Source organism: Oryza sativa, chromosome 11, assembly GCF_034140825.1.
Source record: "Oryza sativa Japonica Group chromosome 11, ASM3414082v1".
Taxonomy (NCBI): domain Eukaryota; kingdom Viridiplantae; phylum Streptophyta; class Magnoliopsida; order Poales; family Poaceae; genus Oryza; species Oryza sativa.
This window is the reverse complement of record NC_089045.1, coordinates 10,370,102-10,390,203: the sequence shown is the minus strand read 5'-3', so window position 1 is coordinate 10,390,203 and position 20,102 is coordinate 10,370,102. Positions and strand designations below refer to the sequence as shown.

General features: G+C 38.2%; 1 protein-coding gene across 1 annotated transcript; it reads left to right on the top strand.

Annotated features, from left to right (window-relative positions):
• Positions 1–15,270: 15,270 nt before the first annotated feature.
• On the top strand, positions 15,271–16,868 carry LOC4350276 (UPF0481 protein At3g47200). Its single transcript, XM_015760434.3, has 2 exons — positions 15,271–15,728; positions 15,819–16,868. Exons 1-2 carry the CDS (start codon positions 15,347–15,349, stop codon positions 16,691–16,693), a joined length of 1,257 nt encoding a protein of 418 aa, XP_015615920.1. The 5' UTR covers positions 15,271–15,346; the 3' UTR covers positions 16,694–16,868.
• The last annotated feature ends 3,234 nt before the right edge of the window (positions 16,869–20,102 follow it).

The following is a 20,102-nucleotide window of genomic DNA, read 5'->3' as shown; positions in this document are numbered from 1 at the left end:
GGAAATGGATGAAAGTGTGTCTCACTTCTTCTTACGGAGATCAAATCCATTCTCATTTTATATGAGGAATGGAAGATGAAGAGTAAGAGTCATGGAATAGAAAGAGGAATAGAGTAACTAATTCTCATCAATTAGCCATGAACCATCCTCCACTACACAACCATCAACCAACCATCAATTAGGAGTAATTGATGTAGGTTACCAATGGAATAGAAAGAGGAATAGAGCAACTAATTGTCATCAACTAGTGATGAACCATCCTCCACTATACAACTATCAACCATCCATCAATTAGGAGTAATTGATATAAGTTACCAATTCCCTAATCAAATGGATTAATTCTCAAAACTCCTCGTCTCATTGATATCCCACAAGAGAATGAATACACATGAATTCCTAGCATAATGAGCCTTGGAATTTATTTAATTTAATTGATTTAAATGGATCAATTAACCAATTAAATCTAACAATCCCCACCAAATTTTAAGGCTCTTGAGAATGCTCCCTATTCCATAGCAGCTTTTATATACCACTGTTTCGGTGAAGACTGTTAATGTCACAGCCTGAATTTCCTGTCTCAGGATTTATAAATTATTTAATAAATTAATATTAGAATTTATATTAAATGTTCATTAATTTACAAGTGAAGTTAAATGTGGGAAGTAAAAATTCCTAAATATAAAGCATGGTTGGATTTAATTTTTATTAAATTCTCCATGATTAATTGTACTCTCTGGAATTTTCTCGGATTTTTAATAATTTTAATAATACAAAGAACATTTCAGTAATTATTCACATATTAAATTAATCATTAAATGAGCTGGTTACAGTTTTGTTAAATACTTTGAGTGTCCAAGTATGTTCAAGAATTTTCTTGGAACTATTTGTGCATTGGAAGTATTTTTAACAATTGAAAGATCATCTCATTGGTTAATATATTTGGAAAAGTAATAAAATCTTCCTCCTCAGCTTGGGCCCTTTTCAACCCATTTCCTTCTCTTCTCTCTCCCTTCCTCTCAGCCCGCATAGAAGTCTGTTTTTCTTCCCTCTCGCTACAGTGTTGTCTTCAACATCTGGACAGCGCCCGAGCCGTCCCGAGCTGCAGCCGTGCCGATCCCCTTCCGAATCCGGCCTCCCCGTTGCTCCTTTTTCCAAATTAGTTGCGGGAACGGAATCCTCTCAATCTCCTCTACAATTTCCCCACGAAATCCCCAAAAGTTTCTATGGAAATCCTTTCCAATTTCGCGGTTCAATCTATCCTTTTTCCGACGAAGATCCTAAACTTTCCAGAGTTTTTCCCGTTGATGTGGGCTCGATCCTGGGCTCCCATGGCTATATAAAGGACCCCCTAGTCGTCCTCTACCTATCCTCTCAAGTCCCGTCTTCCTCCATCGCCGGAATCGCTCTCCCTGCGAGCTCCCTCTCTCTCCACCTCCGGCCGCCGCTCCAGCCGCCGTGGTCAGTACCTCGCCGCCCTTCGAAGCTTGTCACCGGCCATCTTCCGTCGCCGTCTGTCGTCTCGTAAGTGTTGGTAAGGACCGTCGCCTTGCGCTCTTTCTCCCGGTGTCCTCCCTTTTATCGTCGCTCCGTAGTTTGCCGGTGATCGTCGTTCCTGTGTTCGTTATCCGGAGATCTCGCTTGGCTGTCTTATCATTGCCACGTCTACCTAAACCCTAGATCAAATTCAATCTAATCCGTTGCTTGTCTAGCATTGTCATCGTTTCCGTGTGTTGCCGCCGGGTCGCCGTCGTCATCTCTCCCTCTCCAATCGCTTTGCTTCGGTGAGACTTCTATCTCTGTTCCCTCGGTTTAGGTTTTAATCTCTCGTTTGTGTCATCGAGTAGCCGCTGCTGTGCCGCCATTGCTAATTGCCTTGTCGCCGCTGTGCTGCTGCTGCCGTGCCGTGTCACAGTTGTGTGCCGCTTAAACCTAGCCGTCGCTTTAACCCGTTGCTCGGTAATTGAGTTGTCTAGCCGTAGGTGCAACCCTAGGTTCCTACCGGCCTATCGTTTGTCGTACCGGGGCTTTACCGTGAATCGTGTCTAGCCCACCGGTTTAGCCGCAGCCATTGTTGAGTCATTCACTCGTTCGTTCGAATGAGGTGTTCCCCGTGCTTCGTTCGTTCATCCGTGCAAACGTCGCAGCAGTGCGTGGTTTCAGAGACCAAGTCTCCCAACGTGTGTGCACGCACTCTTCGGGATGGGATTACCGTAGCAGCAACAGCCTTGGAAATGGATGAAAGTGTGTCTGACTTCTTCTTAGGGAGATCAAATCCATTCTCATTTTATATGTGGAATGGAAGATGAAGAGTAAGAGTCATGGAATAGAAAGAGGAAAAGAGTAACTAATTCTCATCAATTAGCCATGAACCATCCTCCACTACACAACCATCAACCAACCATCAATTATGAGTAATTGATGTAGGTTACCAATGGAATAGGAAAAGGAATAGAGCAACTAATTGTCATTAACTAGTCATGAACCATCCTCCACTACACAAGCATCAACCATCCATCAATTAGGCGTAATTGATATAAGTTATCAATTCCCTAATCAAATGGATTAATTCTGAAAACTCCTCATCCCATTGATATCCCATAAGAGAATGAATGCACATGAATTCCTAACATAATGAGGCTTGGAATTTATTTGATTTAATTGATTTAAATGGATCAATTACCCAATTAAATATAACACTGTTGACCAAAGCCGATGTTGCTCTTATTCTTTAGAATTACGCAAGCACAATATTTGAGATAACCTACCTAGTCGTCGTCGACTTGGTGGCATGGAGCACCAACACGTAGTGAACGGTGGGGTAATCTTCCTCCTCGAATACGTACTTGGTAACATTAGAGAAAGCACTAGTTCCCTATTGTCGGCCTTTGATGGCACCAAATTGGGTCTGTGTAGACTGATCTCTGATGTCGATGTCTGGCGATGTGTATTAGTGTCTATTCTGACTGAGCTTGTTGATTTGTCTAGGCTTGTCTTGGTATGTATGTCCCTCTCTCCTTCTAGGGGGCCTTGCATTTATACCCATAGATGTCTCATTGTGCAAATAGAACTAGGGAGATAAGTATGGATACGATCGGGATGGTCCTTATAGTTTTCATGTAGAACTCTACTTGTCTTTCCTTATCCCGAACTTCTTCTATATACAAGGTATGGTTTCGTATAAGACTTGGTATTATGGTGGTCCTGCCGAGCTTAGTCAACTACTATTGGGTATGTGTTATCTATAACCCTGACATATCTTTTGCCTTTTTTTTTGACGATGAATTGTAAGCAAGGATTTCCTCTCGTACGTCAATTGTATACTGGGAGAGAGATATTATTTTTTTATAGATCTAATAATTTAATGGTCTAAAATAATAGGTTCATCAGTTTAAATGAAAATCAATGGTACAGTACGATGTTTTCTATTTTCCTTAGAATTTCTATTAATTTCTCTAATTTATTATAGCGCTACGTGGCGGTGTAGGAGTGTTTGTAGAATGCCACATGGCGAGTTGAGAGTGTTTATAGGAAGATTAGTAGACTTTTAGTATATAGTAGATGGATAGATTTGAAAAAAAAAGTTACACGAGAGGATATCCTCTCAAAAGAATCTTCTCATCGAAGAAGAAACCACATTATTATTCTATCACACTCGATGACTAGGACAGGACAGGTCACCTTGGGCAGCCACTTGGTGGCCAGTACTGTAGTTGGGTCATGGCATACATGCCCCTTACCGTTAGGGTATCAACTTGTGTACGGCGAAACCACATTATTATTCCATCACATCGGTTGACTAGGCCGGGGCAGGTCACTTGGGCAGCCACTTGGTGAGCAGTAATGTAGTTGGGTGATGGCATACATGCCCCTTACTACGGTAACATGCTCCTTACTATGGTATCAACATGTGAATTGATTAACCAAATTATTATTCCATCACACCGGTTGACTCGGCCGGGACAGGTCACCTTGGCAGCCACTTGGTGGGCAGTACTGTAGTTGGGTGATGGCATACATGCCCCTTATAATCAAGGTATCAACTTGTGAATTGACTAGTACCAAAGCCTTATAATATAAAGAGAAAATCCGAAAAACACTTTTGATAAGCGTCCTATTTCAAGAAGTGTCTTTAACAAGTGCAAGTTTCATAAAAAGCTACCGTATAAGTGATTTTGTTCAAGATATCTGTTGGCGAACGGCTTCGTCAGACTCTCGAGGCGCGCTCCACGCGCACGACGCGCACCCCGCGCACGACGCCGCGCTCCTCGCTCCGCTCGCACCGCTGCACGTCCCTTAGATCAGGGGATTAGTTAGGCCCAGGCAACTCCCAAGCCTTGTTGTACATGTATAAATATAAGCTCCATTGATCAATGAAAGTTACGGTTGATCCAAATCTCCTTCTACATGGTATCAGTGACCCTCTGATCTTAGTCTTCCGCTACCTCTCCCTTGCTAGCCATGTCGCACAGCTCCGGCGCTTCCGACGCCTCGTCCACCTCTGACGAAGAGCCTGTGCCGGCGCCTTCCACCTCTGTTCTTCAAACCGTCAACATCCGTTGTTCCATAAATATTATTGTCATCATTCTAAAATATACGTCCGTGTCACAAAAGACGATAATTTTAGCTAATCAAAATATATTAAGCAGGACATTAAAAAGCTACCGTATCTTTAACTAATTAACACGGAGATGAAACAAAGAGAGAGAACAAGGAGGGAGTAAGGTTTGATGCCTAAAACGAGAAGAACAAAATAAAGTACAATTATAGATGTCTAGTACATTTTACTGTACATTTTTTTTTATAAATTATTAGGCTAAAATTATAGATGGAGGAAGTAGTTAACTTTAGACTTTTTAAAAGGAAGGGGATAAAATAAAATAGGAAAGATAAATAGATAAATTAAATTAGAGATGATTGTAATTTGTCAAGACAAGGGTGCAGTGTGTAGGCGGAGAATATATTTTGAAGATAAAGATAAACATAGCAATATTTTAGAAAGAGACATCCAATTTCCCATCAACAACATGGAGGTGAGTTGTTGTCATGTCCGTTTTCAATTCTAGAAAAATTCAATTAATGAAAGGAACATGGGGGTGAACTGTTGTCATGTCCCTTTTCACTTCTAAACAAATCCAATTAATAAAAGGAGCCAATGCCCTCTATATTTAAAGTTGGATCCGGTTTTTTCAATATATGAGATCATCTCCAGAGAATAGTCTCAAGTTACAGCCCACCCACAATAATCTTCTATCTATTATCTATTATCTACTAAAAGTCCATTAAACCTCCAACAAACGCTCTCAAACTGCCACGCGGCACTCCTACAAATACACCTAAATCGCCACATGGCACTGTTTAATCTCACCATTGATTTTCACTTAAATTGGTGGACCCGATATCTTAGACCATTAGATTATATCATTATTTTTTAAAAAATAATACTTTCCTCCTGTGTGCGCCGGAAAAAGAAGAAAAAAATTTGTGGAGCGATATTCTATACTCTTGGAGGAGTGTACAAATTTGCAGTTCATCAGACTAAGAAACGAGTCTTCAAAAGCAAATTAATGGAAAACTGAGCTCAAACTGTAACAATAATGTAAGCAACACACACGAGCTATCCAGCTCCAGCCTGAATCACATAAACCATACTCCCTCCGTCAAAAAAAAAAAAAACTAGGAGGGGATGTGACGGGGTTGTAATGGGCGATCCCCCCATCCTCTATAGGCAATACCTCCTTCCTCTTCTCCCCTTCTTCTCTTCTTACTACAATACACCACACAATTTTTTTTAAAAAAAAAGTTAGAAAAATTTATGTATAGAAATACTATATATAAAAAATTTGAATTTAAATTCAAATTTGAATCGGCTATGTAAACGTTTGGCTTATAAACTTTGGGTCTATAAACTTTAGGTCTATAAACTTTTGATGTATAGAAATACTATATATAGAAAATATTTGAATTCAAATTCAAATTTGAATCAGATATAATTCAAATTCAAATTTGAATCGGGTATGTAAACTTTTGACTTATAAATTGTAGGTCTATAAACTTTAGGTGTATAAACTTTAGATGCATAAAAATACTATATATAGAAAATATTTGAATTCAAATTTAAATTTGAATCAGATATAATTCAAATTCAAATTTGAAACGGGTATGTAAACTTTTAACTTATAAACTTTGGGTCTATAAACTTTAGGTGTATAAACTTTAGATGTATAGAAATACTATATATAGAAAATATTTAAATTTAAATTCAAATTTGAATCGGTTATATAAACTTTTGACTTATGAACTTTGGGTCTCTAAACTTTAGATGTGTAAACTTGAGGTGTTTAAACTTTAGATGCATAAATTTACTAAAATAGGAAAGTAATGCGGTGCCAAAAAAGGAAACCAGGTGGAGGGAGGGAGGGGGGAGGGGATCTGATCGCTACCAGATGGGTCGGGTGATCGATCGCCCATTAGACGTTTGGGATGTGACCTCTCCTAGAACAATGTATATGGTTTATCTATCTACTATATACTAAAGTTATATTAAATTTCCTACAAACTCTCTCAAGCCACCACGTGATACTCCTATAAACGCTCCTAAGTCATCACGTGGTGCTCTAATGTATTAAAAAAATTCTTATAAATTTAAAGAATAAAGAAAAATATCTAAAGTTTTTATTAAATCTAATGGCCCTGATATTTTTAACCATTAGATCAAATATTGAAATCACATCAACGGCCCCAAACTCTGCCCTGTACTTTAGTATGTACTCCGTCCCCTCCTCCATCCGTGCTCTTCCCTTTTCCTTCAATTCTTTTTTTATGTTATGTTAGTTAGAAAACATAATTATAATAAAAAATTAAATAATTATAACATCTAAACTATAAAATGATTTTTCGTCTGTCTATGCGGTTCGATTATTTATAAATAAATTTATAAATTTACAAGATAAAAACCTATATTTAACTATATTTTAATTTGCAAAAAAAGAAATATGTTTCTATTGGGTTATATTTTCTAACTTTTGCAACACATTCAAGCAATTATAAAAAAGTATGAAAATAATAATGGTATAGTAGTAGATTTTACCATAGTGTATCACTTCATAATAATCAAATTAGATCTATGATGATAAAAAATAAAATAAACCCAACTATAAGTGATGTTCTAAAAAAATTACTCCCTCCATTATGAAATTATCATAAGTCAAAATTACTATTATATTTATCATAAAAACTACTTTATATATGTATCATATATTTTATATTTACATTAATATATTTTAGGAAAATACGTTGCTTTTAATCTACGCTTAATTTGTTTGACATGTCTTTTGCACAAATAATTGCCTATAGGGATGTATTAAATATTAAAAATTAAATGTTATGCAGATACGGCAAATTTCCTACCAGCGGATTTTGGTAGATTTGTCAGCCGTTGGCATTGCTTTAACAAAAGGAAATTGTTTTAGGTACCAATCACTCGATCAATCTGTTGAAGAACTATGATATAATATCACGACTTCAGGATAAGTTCAAATATTCATCTTTTCAATGGCAGTGTCAGATATACGAGATACTATTCACCCAGTCTACAATTCTTAACTTTTTTTTTAACAATGACAACTATGATATATCACGACTTCAGGATAACTTCCAATCTTCATATTTTTTAATAAAGTGCCCATATCAGAGGTACTATTCGCTCTGGCTCTATGATGTTTCAGACAACGTTATAGTCTTCAAAATATATCTTTAACTATAATTTTTAGTCTAATATATAAAAATAAGTAGATATTTAACTTTATTATAGTCTCTGTTAAAACTTTATAAGCAATAACGGCAAAGAAAATTTGTGTAGAAATAATACACTTTTAAAGCATGATATTTCACATTTATAAATTCATCAAATATAGCATACGATACATGCCCGCGCAAATGCATGGGCTACCTTTCTTGTTACTTATAAAAAGCTCATGCAAGTATGCAATACCATCAACTCCCTCAATTCCATTTTAAATGCAATTATAAGTTTTACTGCCTAACAGCTGACCGTCCGTCTTATCTAAAAAATATGAAAAAATAAAAAAATAAATCACGCATAAAATAATATTAATGTTTTATCATCTAATAATATTAATCATAAAAAAAAATTAAATAAGATGGAGAATACAACTTCACTTAAAATCAGACGGAGGTGGTACCTTTCTACTGCCCAACTTGAGACTATTCTCATGTTGCTTCAGACGGAGGATCTTTGCGATGCACGTGCTTGATCCGCGTATGGCAGGCTACATTGAGAACCAATCTGACGATCTGCGCAGACGATGGCCATGACCGTTCTCTCCGGCATCCCGTTCTCACGTCACGCAAAGGTGATGCTGGGAGTCCTTTTTCCTTCTGCATCAGAGGACCAGCCGCAACTGCTGGCACAAACCCATCACGTCTGGGCAAGCACATCCATTCTCTTAGGCAGCGACACGATTTGATTAGGTTTGATCTTCTTCTGTCTAATTTTGTTTTTTACATGCATGTTTGCTTCTGAAGCAACATCCAGCATGGCTCAAATTCATTTAGGTATGAATTTCGATCAGGTGTTGAAATATTTACCCACACTTCGACAAGTCCGGTCGTACCTAAGAAATCCATGTTTGATCATTGCTTCATTAATTAAGAAGGTACCCGTCGATTTGCTCCAACTAATTCCGTTTGCCGTTAAGAAGATCCCTTCTGTTTTACATAGGTATTTATCGATTTGTATAGTCTAACTAATCCATAGGTACTCTAACTAACTTATATGTCTATCGATATTCCTATATACTACCTCCGTCCCATATTACTTGTCTTTTTGAGTTTTTGTTTATCAATATTTGATCATTCGTCTTATTAAAAAAAAATTAAAATTATTATTTATTTTGTTTATCATTTGATTTATTATCAAAAGTACTTTACATATGACTTATCTTTTTTTATATTTGCACTAATTTTTCAAATAAAACGAATAGTCAAACGTTGCAAATAAAAAGTCAAAACGTCACCTATTATAGGACGGAGGGAGTACATATGTTTAGTTTTAGGATGTGTTTCTAGCATAGTTTTCTAAATTATTTGTGCTTTAACAAAAATATAGCTGCATTTATTTGTTTAAAGATTTCAAATTGAGTTCTCAAATATGTATGTGATGCATTGTAAACTTTGCAGTATAGGGGGAATGGCATTAGAAAACGTAATTGAACTATTAATTTGTATTTTTTTTTATTTTTTTTAGATGATCATACTTGAAAAGGAAAAGTAAAAACGAATCATTCACAGAATTTCAAGAACGAACAAATGCATACAACAAGACAAATACTATCCCGAGAAAATGGCTCAAATTTCCTCATATCACTAATTAATTTGACACAAGATCCATTCAAATTTAGTTAAACAATTTTTATTGATATTCACTATTTTAGTAAGTACATTATTCTGTGCTGACCAATACGTGATTCCATAGAAAAATATAATTAGCAATATAATTTGTGAATCTTTTAAGTTCGTAAAAAAGTTTAAGGAATAATGCAATTAAAATGTTAATATCTGCAATAGCCACTATGGAATATTTTAATGTTTATATTAAGTAAAACATACCGTTGGAAATATCTTGTATTTTTTAGTTTTAGATTTGCAATATATAATGATTAATAAATTTGGAAATAATATGAAATACTAAATATGAAATCTTATCCGTCTTAGACATTTCAATATTTATTTTATTATTAGTTTAATTGAAAATTTAAGACAACCCACGAAATATGATTAACTTGGATTCTTCTTTTCATGTAAGCCACTATAATTAGTAAAAAGCCATATGCAACATATAACTAAATTAATTGATGTTTATGACACGTATCAATAAATAGCTGTGCAACGCACAGATTGACGGCTAGTGAATTATAATGAACTAGCAAGGTAGCCCGCGTATTCGTGCGGGCATGCGTCGTACATTAAGTATGCGACATTTATAAGAGCGAAATATTAATCGGAGATTAACTGCCATGATTTCTCCATAAATTGTTTTCACTGGTATTAATTGCTTATATAATTTTCTAACCTATTAGTTTTATGTTATATCATATTCAAATAATATATATAAGCAATTATTTATAATATTCTTCATCTTTTGAAAAGAATATAATCTTATTTTCTTTAGAAAATATGTCAACGAAAGTAAAAGTAATGTGTTTTTCTTTTCTTTAATTGCATATATTATCATGGTTTATTAGAGGATGAATTGGGTGAGACATGAGGCTTCACTAAATGTATGGGTTTATATAACCTAATATGATTGATGTAGTTTGAGAGGTGATCCATCCATGAACATTTTCATTTAGAATGGGCCAGAGGCTCACACAACCTAACATGAATACGATAATGACGAAATATAGTTGTGCAGTAATATTTTTGAAACGTGATGTCCCATGAATACACGCTTGTTTATTATATAACATAGATAACGGTTAGAAATAATAATGGTTCCACCAGTTTAAAAGGCATAGTAGTATTCCAAAAATGTAGCTTAAAAATTATGGTTGTTTTAATATCCAATATTATTGTGAAGTGAGTGTAGCTTAACTGGTTATGTTCCTTATGATGGAACATACCCACCCGGATTCAAGTCTTAGACTTGACACGGGAGCTCACATTTACGGCTAATTATTCCATCAATGCTGACATATCCGTTGGCAACGAGACGCTCGTAGTGATTTCGTCGATCACAAGATATGTCGGCCCAGTCTTTAGGAGATATTTATAGGGGTAGGATGTGTGTGTGCATGTTTATAGAGGTGAGTGTGCGCGTGTTGTGAGCGCCTGCAATTGTATTATAGATTATTTCTCTCTGTGTGTTTTCATAAGGGTGAGTGTGCGTGCATTCAGAGCGCATGCGTTGTATAGTCTTTCTTAAAAAAACGAATATTACTGATTGTTTCTCTTTTAGTTTAATAGCTAAAAAATAGGGAGGGGACGGACGATGTTTTGTGCATGTGAGGGTGGGGAGGAGGTGGAGGAGATTTTATTCTTCTAATTTTTCTATATTATTTAAGTCAAATCCGATGATGCGGTGTTTTATTTTTTCTAATAATTCCAAAGATTCTTTCCCTTTTTATAGGAGGTGACACATGGCGACCTAAGATTTTCTTAAAAATAGATCCAATAGTTAAAAATAATAGATACAATAATTCAATTGGATTTTTTTTAGAATATTAGGATATGATACACAATGTGTTGTGAGCGTTCTGGAGGACGTTTATTGATTTTTGTTATGTACAATCATTTAGTACAACGTGTTACATATTTTCAATTAATTTTTCGTTGTTATTTAATTGGCATGCAAACGATAGTGTGTACCTTCAAATGATGTATTTTTAATTTTGTATAGTAAAATATAGCTAATGAGATCTTGATTTATTTATTTATTTATAAAATAAAACAATAGCTATAACTTTTTATATTATGTTAAACAAAATAGAAGATGGGATAATTGAGCTGGAGAGGAGAGGATGGGAGAGTCAGAGAGGGAGGAGGGTCAGAGGTATATGTAAGGAAAGATGATACGAGGAGATTATTGTTTTTCAAGATAGATCGAATGGATCCTATAAATACAATTTATCTTACGGCTATTAGAAATACTTTGGGTATCGTATTTTCTAATTAAACTACTTAATTTTTTCTAATCTAAGTGCATGTTATTAATCAGAAGGTTTAAAAATCTATTTGATTTTTTCTTAAAAATATATGGATGAGTGAACAATATATAGTCAGTAGAATATATATGTCCCAAAGTAATGAATTTCTATAATAATATTAGCTATATGATTTTAATAATATATGTCCCAAACTTGGATCTTCAACCTTAAAATATATTATAGTAAATAATCTAATGGAGTGTACCAATAAAAAATTAGCTATATGATTTAGATAATACAGTTGTTTAAATTTTGTTATCATAAAATATTTTTTCCGTCTATCTAAAAGAAGAAAATAGGAGAGAAAGGAAAAAGGTTTGGAGGTATGCATGCACGTACGTACTGGACGGGCGGGGATGAGATATGCGGGCCTTTTTTTTTGTCCTTTTCTTTTTGGCTAAATAAATACAATGACAAAAAATAATTGGTAAAAAATATATTTTCCACCTTTCTAAAAGAGGAAAATAGGAGAGAAAGGAAATAGGTGGTATTCCTTTTTTACTTGGACAAATAATTTAATAGTAGAAAACAATGGGTCCATCGTATATTACAGAAAATCGATGGCCAAATGTTTTATTTATTCTCAAATTTTTTGTGATTTTTCTAATTTATTAAAATGTCATGTGGCGACGTAGGAGCATTTGTAGGAGTGATACGTGGTGTCCTGAGTACGTTTGTAGGATGTTTAATGGACTATCAATATATAATAGATGATATTAACAGGAAGCGGGCTAAGGTATAAAATAACATATCCATAAATTTAAATATAGTGCTACGTGAGATTATACAGTGCCACGTGATGGCCTAAGAGCGCTTATCGAAGCACCACATGGCTATATTTGTAGAGTAATAAATTTTATTGTTTATAGTATAGAAGATGATATTTTAAAAAACCGTCTATTTTTTTTCCGATGGTTATAACATCGTACATATATTTTCCATTAGGGCTTTATAGCATGTTCCTTTGTATTTTTCCATCAAGTGAGCAGTTTATCAATGTTTGTTTTTTCTCTATAGGTTTTTTTATCGTACACACGTACGTTCTTTGTTTGTTTTTTAATTTACAGTACCTAAAGTTTCATATACGTATGTAAGTACTTTCATACGTACACGTATGTAAGTATTTCCATAGTACGTAATTATTTTCATGTATACAGTATTTTCGATAAATTGCTCGCGGATATAGAAAGCATAAACTTTTTAAATAGATCTAATCCGACGGTATAAAATAATGGGTCCACCGATTTAAATGGAAATCGATGGTGGGATTATAGAATGCCACATGGTGGCCTAGGAACGCTTGTAAAAGCGCCATGTGGCGGCTTCGAAGCGTTTATAGGATGCTTAATGGACTTTTAGTATATAATAGATCCCTGATACTTTGCCGTCGTTTGCTCTACAACTTATAAGCTGCTATCAAAATTTAAATTTCAACATAATTATGGAGTTGATTTTAAGATTTTCTTCATTGTACCTTATTTTTCAACTTTAGCTTTTTCAATCGCTAAGGGTACGTATATAAATTTTTTTACTCGTAAATTAGATTATTGTTGTTGATAAGTTGTACAGCTTTATAATCAGCATTAGGCTACGAAGGACAACATCATGGGTTGAGAAGAAACATAGCAACATTTTCAATACTTTTTTTACAAAAATAAATACATTATCAAAATAAACTTGAAATTAGATCTACTAACACTAATTTGGCAAAGTGCGTGTAACGCAACTGGTTAGATTCCTTATGGTGAAACATGTCTACCCGACTGCATATCCTGGATTTGGTATGGATACTATTATTTATAGCTAATTATTCTTTTAATGATAAGCGACGTATCCCTCGATATTGAGGCATCTATGATGATGTTGTGAGTCTTAAGATATGATGGCCTAGTCTTAGAAGATGCTCATAGCTGAAAAATAATAATTTGGTGTTATAGATGATGCTACTTTTTCCATCAGTATAGTCAAACTTAAGAAAGTTTGAGTTAAAATAAAAGCCAAAATGTGTTATGATATGAGAGAGAGATAGAGGGGATAATATGTTTGTTTTTTTTCGGATAATACTTTTGAGCCAATCCTAAGCTAAAATATACTAGTACCCATGTGAAGTAGCATTAGCTTGTAAGAGCAGGTACAATAGCAGACTATAAGTCAGCTATAAACATATTTTAAGAAGATAAAAGAGAAGAGATAAGAGCAGTGGCTAGAGATTTCTAGCCAGGTGCAGCACAGACTTCAAGATGCAATGTATATATGACAGGTGATATCAGATATTAGTAGTGCAGTAAGTAACTATTATATGAATTGGCTATTAAATTGACTATAAATGATTTGGGGTTAGTAGTCACCGGTGGAGAAACCATTTATACTCCCGGTTGGTAACCCCCTTTAGTCCCGGTTTTCCAACCAGGCCTAAAGATGAAACCGGGACTAGCAATCCATCTTTAGTCCCCGTTGAAATAACCAGGACTAAAGATCCAGACTAAAGATGGAACCGGGACTAGCACTCCGGGACTTTAGTCCCAGTTGAAATAACCGGGACTAAAGATCTAGTTGGTAACACCAACCAGGACTAAAGATGAGAGGGTAGCGGCAGTCCCGTTAGGTCTCCTTTTTCTTTTTTTTTTCATTGTTTTTTTAGGCGGAGTTTAATCCCTGTATTTTCTCACAAATCGAGTGAGATGCATACTCCCAAATCAAACAAACATCCCAAAACATTCACATCACAAATCTTAAGTTACTTGTACACACAAATCAAATACATCACAAATCTTAAAAAAATACACACAAACCAAATACATCACATATTATACATCTCAGATCCATACAACAAATCACAAAATTATACATCTCAGTGAATCACAAATTGTAAAAAAAAAAGAAAAAAGAATAGATACCGGTAGCGCCGCCTACCGCCGCTCGCTACTCGGCCCGTGTGCGGCCGCCTGCTGCGTGCGGCCCCGCCAGGCGCAGCCTTGGCGAGCATGGCCCCGTCAGCCGCCTGACGCGTGCGGGAAGGGAGGAGGGGGAGGAGGCGGCCCTAGCTGGGCATCGGATGGGAAGGGAGGAGGGGGAGGAGAGGGCCGGGATGGGAGGAGGAAGGGGAGGAGGGGGAGGAGAGGGAGATGGATCTGAGCAGAGGAGAGGCCGGTTGTTAAGGAGATTGAGGCCGGTTGTAGGGGTGATGATAGGGAATAGGGATAATATACTACGCGTGGGAGTAAAGATCTAGGAGATCTTTAGTCCCGATTGGTACCAACCGGAACTAAAGTGGTGATCTTTAGTCCCGGTTTGTGACATCAACCGGGACTAAAGATTCCCGCCCCTCTGACAAGGGACTGACAGGATATAAACCGGGACTAAAGATCACTTTATTCCCGGGACTAAAGATCGTAGAATGGCTGTGGATTTTAAACCGGGACTTAGTCCCGGTTCTTTTTTAACCATAACTATTGTGGTTTTGGGGCGACCGAGCAAAGATCAGTTTTCCAGTAGTGAGTTGACTATACTATTAAACTTGCTCTAAGCAGGGCCAGCTCCACGACCATAGACGGCGATCCCTCTATCGCTCATTTCCTAGGTGCGGGCAGCAGAGTCAGCTGGTGGCCGCCAATCAAACGACGATGACGGGCATGGCCATGGGCACTGCAGAAGCAGTAGTAATTCCGGTCGAAGAGGAGTTGAAGAGAGCAGCCGAAAAGGTTGAGGCTAACTTCACCGAGAACAAGACCAAGATCCACAGGTTCCCAGCAAACCTGCGCGGCGTTACCAAAGAAGGCCGATATTTGGTACCGAGCGCAGTAGCCATCGGCCCTTACCACCACGATTTACCGCACCTGCAGGAGGCGGAGGAGGTGAAGCGAGCGGCTGCCTACTACTTCTGGAGGGACTGGGGGGACTCGGCTCAGGGGGCTGATCCGCCGCAGTCGGCTGAGGCGGCCTACGAGAAAATCCTCTCCGTTGCAGGCAACGTGCGAAGCTGCTATGTTGGTGACACGGCGGCAGGTATGAGCTGTGAGGCCGACTTTGCAGCTATGATGTTCCGGGATGGCTGTTTCTTGCTGCAGTTTATGATTTTCATCCGTAGCAGTCCAGGTGGGCTAGTTGCTCCGTCATTGCAAGGTTGGTTCAACTCCAAACTAGCCAGCATCCTGCGGGACATCTTTCTGATGGAGAACCAGATCCCATGGCTGGTGCTTCAGACCCTCATGTCCTTCAAGCCAGCGCTGGACGTGGAGGATTTTATCGCTCGAGCAGGTTTGGGATTCGAGGCCCGGTTAGACCTAGTTAAAAGGCCTCTCGTCCTCAACGGCAGCTACACACCAGCGCATCTCCTCGGTCTCCTCCGTTACTACCAATGTGGGAGCATCCCTATCGGAAGGACGGACCTCCACCTCCCTGAAGGCGTCACGTCACTGCCACAGTCTAGCAGTGCCATCGAGCTTGCAGAGATCGGCATCCAGCTTGTGGCCAACGACACGTCACAGCTCAAGGACATGGGCATCTACGAAGGAGCCCCTCGCCTGTTCGGGGGAATTTTCCTAGCGCCACTGGTCATCGATGACCTCAAGGCGTGCTGGCTTGTCAACATGGTGGCTCTTGAGGCCTCCATCACCACTGGCTTGGGTGATGAAGATATCGTCAGCTCCTACGTTCTTCTGCTCGCGATGCTCATGAACCGTGAGGAGGACGTACACGAGCTGCGAGCCAAGGGACTCGTACGCGGCGGGTTCTCTGATCTTGAGACGCTCGAGTTCTTCAAGAACCTCGTCAAGCAGCTCTTCGTCGGACTTGACTACTTCCGCATCTTAGCGGAGCTTGAGGCCTACAGGCGTAAGAGGCGGCTGTTGATCCCAGTACACAAGTTCGTCTACAACAACTTCAAAGCCATCGTCACGGTGTTCTCTGTTATCGGTGTGCTCGTCGGTATCTTCAAAGCACTTATCTCTATCAAGCAACACCAGCAGTAGCTAAGATATATCGATCGCAAGTGGCTGACTTTCATCCCTAAAGCGGACTTTCATCCATATGCATACAATTTGTCTCCAACATATTCAGGTTTTATTTCTTGCTATGTTAGTACTGTTGCAGAACTACGTACTCCCTCCGTATAAAAATACAAGGCATATATAGTAGTTTGCAATCTGTTAGACCAGTAAAACTTGTTCTTTACTAAAATACCATAATTAATATATAATAAATTGTGTTTCGAGTATAACAAATTGATATATATGTGGATACAATGCATTACAATAACTTGAAAAAATGAGCATACGAACGAAACAACATGACTGCCATGTGCGTTTTGGTCCAAAATAAGTGCCACCTAGGATTTATATTGTTTTCTTGTTCCTAAAAATTACTACCATACACTGCTGCAAAAGAGAACTTTAAAAATTACTACCATACACTGCTGCAAAAGAGAACTTTAGTCCCGATTTGCAACGCTTTTAGTCCCGGGTTACTAACCGGGACCCAGAATCCGGGACCAAAAGATACCCATCTTTAGTCCCGGTTGGTAACACTAACAGGGACTAGAGTTATTTTTTTTCTTACTTTTCGCTGCTGGTTTTTAAGTTGCTCCGGAAAGGTCCACTCATCATCATACAAAACTATACGCTGCAATGAAGCATTTTAATTTGCAAACTGAACAACAATATTCAGTCAAACTTCACACCGACAGCAATACATTTGCTCTCTCTCTAATCCAAATTCCAAATTATAAATTCAAAGATCTACAAATTCCAAATTCGAATGGACCTTATCCAAATTCAAAGATCTCCAAATTCCAAATTCCAAATTCACATTGACCTCATCGTCGGCAAGGTGCTCGATAACTGCTTCCCCTTGGACCTGCTCCTCCCGCTCCCGCTCCCCTCCCCGTGCTGCCCCAACCTCCGTGATGTGGCCTTCACAGACGACTGCTTCTGCACGCTCCGGCCTCTTCCCCTGGCGCCGCCGGCTTCGAGCTTGGCGCGCGACACGGCGCCGTCGGCAGACGACCGCTTCCACGCGCTCCGGCCCCCACCGTTGAGGGGCAGAGAGAATAGCCGCCCGCCACCGTCGCGCGCTTCCATCGCCAGTAGAAGGAGAGGAGAGAGGAGGAGGCGTAGAGAGGCGGAGAGAGGGAGAGAGGAAGTGGCGAGAGGGAGAGAGGAGGCGGCGGATAATGCCGGGGATTGAGGGAGAGAGAGATAGAGATAAAGGAAGACGCGCTCTCGATCGCGGTTCGGCTCTTTTTTCAGTCTTGATCATGACTTTCTCTCAAATCACTAACGTGGTTTGATCTGTGGATCCTCACCGAGGCATATTTTGTTGAATCGTCCATATTCTAAAAGGCTATATATGTGGAGCTCGGTAGGGATCAATCAGGGTATATGTATATGTGTATGTGGATGGAAAAAGAAAAATATAACAACTCATTTCGGTATACATCCTCCTTCATATTTCTCTCTTTAGAAAATTGGGAAAGTACATGGCTATCTTTATTTGTATGAGCAAGATTGTGTTTTCTCTTTTTTTTTATCAATGCTCCATATTTGTATGAGCAAGACTTTATTTTTCCTTCTTTTGCATAGCCATGCCTCTCTCTTTTTTTTCCTTGAAAGAATTTTGGAGCAAGAGGCATAAATAAGATGGAGTATTTATTTTATGGATAACGGATATAATAAATGATGGATGAGGGATGCTAGTTTCCAATGTAGAAGTTTAGCATAAGTGTGTGCATGTGGAGTGTGTGTGTGATCTTGATCATGAAAATATGAAAAACATCTCACGCGGGTCATAATACTTTGACAAAGCTCAATGTAATGACAAGCAGCCTAGATATATATAAAGTTTTTCAATGAAAATCATATATCGCCTTGGTAGGAAATAATGTAGTCATTGAAGTATTGCTCGAAAAATTTTAATTTTCACAAAGATAAAATCTCAAGTATCATGATAGTTGGACCAGAATTTCTTTTGTCATAACCATATCACAATTATAAATTATATAGATGAGCAAGGTTCCTTATGATAGAAGTGTGTTCACAAGTGACCAGTGTTAGCAAAGAATAAAAGGTATACATGATCAATCATAGGAAAATTTTATTTCTTGAGAGTTGTTGTTTTCAATTTTCATTTGGAGTCAAACTAAATTGTATTCCATTTTTCTACCAAAGTTTAACTCACAAACAAGGGAGGATAAGGAAGGAGACGCGCAGACCTGACCACACGACGATGTGGTGGCAGAGCCGGGCCAGGCAGGGATGAAGCGAACACTTGGTTCAGCCGTCCCATCAAGGACTCGGTTCTGGCTACTAAATTTTGTGTGCGGTCGTGGACCTGTGTTCATCATATTGACATGTTAAGTTGATGCCATTGCGCGTCGAGACTTCCGAAAAGACTCCCCCACACTTGTTTTGTACTTGGTCTTTATTCAACAAAAACATAGAAAGCAAAATGGCTTCCACCGGGGTGAAACACAGGCACGCCTTTATTTTATTAAGTAACTCTACGCACAAGAAGTGCCTAAATTTACTTTTATTTCATTTTATTTTGCCTTTTTATCTCATGGCAACAATGGAGGTTATGGGTAACTTAGAAGGGTAGAGATAGAGGATGCATAAAGTGTTTGGGGTTCTTACCTGATAGGTCTTATCAAGCTTTGAACCAAATGCAAGGGTTAATGCAACAAAGTTTTGCATTTGTTCTGCTTGGTTCCCTGAGCATCTATTTTCCTATAAGACCAAGAAGCGTGGTATTGGTGTTGGAGTTATTGTACACTGCTCCTTAGTTGTCACTTTATTCCCGTTCACCTTGAGAGGTGATAGGTTTCTCCTTAGCAATTGATTTGTTCCCGACCCTGACCTACCTCTAGTGTGACTTGAACTTGAGCACTGACCCGTCAATTTGAAAAATTTTCTATAGGGGTTAGTCCACGAAGGACATACATCCGAAGTCCATAAAAGTACCCGCTCTACGGTGCATTGACACCACGTCAAAATTGATTAAGGCGGACTATTTAACCTAAGCATCATGGTTAACTTGAAAAGCCTATGAATGCCTGTAGCACACTCAAACCAGAGCATACGAAAATAGACAAAGGAAGCATAACCATGTATGATCAAGAGATATTCACATGGTTGTACTATTGAGTAAAGGTTTGGCGAACCTTGTTTTATCTTTGTATACTTGAGTGTACTTACCTGCCAGCATGATGGATATATTGGAATCTCTCGGGCAGTGACATGGTCACATATGATTATGGATCTCTCCTCCATCTTGATGCGGATTGTAGCGGAGGAAGGCACATGACCATGCCAACTTAGGCGAGCAGTTTGGTTATCCACGCACCTCAGGTGCAAGAACCTTGTGCCTTGAAGGCACGAACCGTTG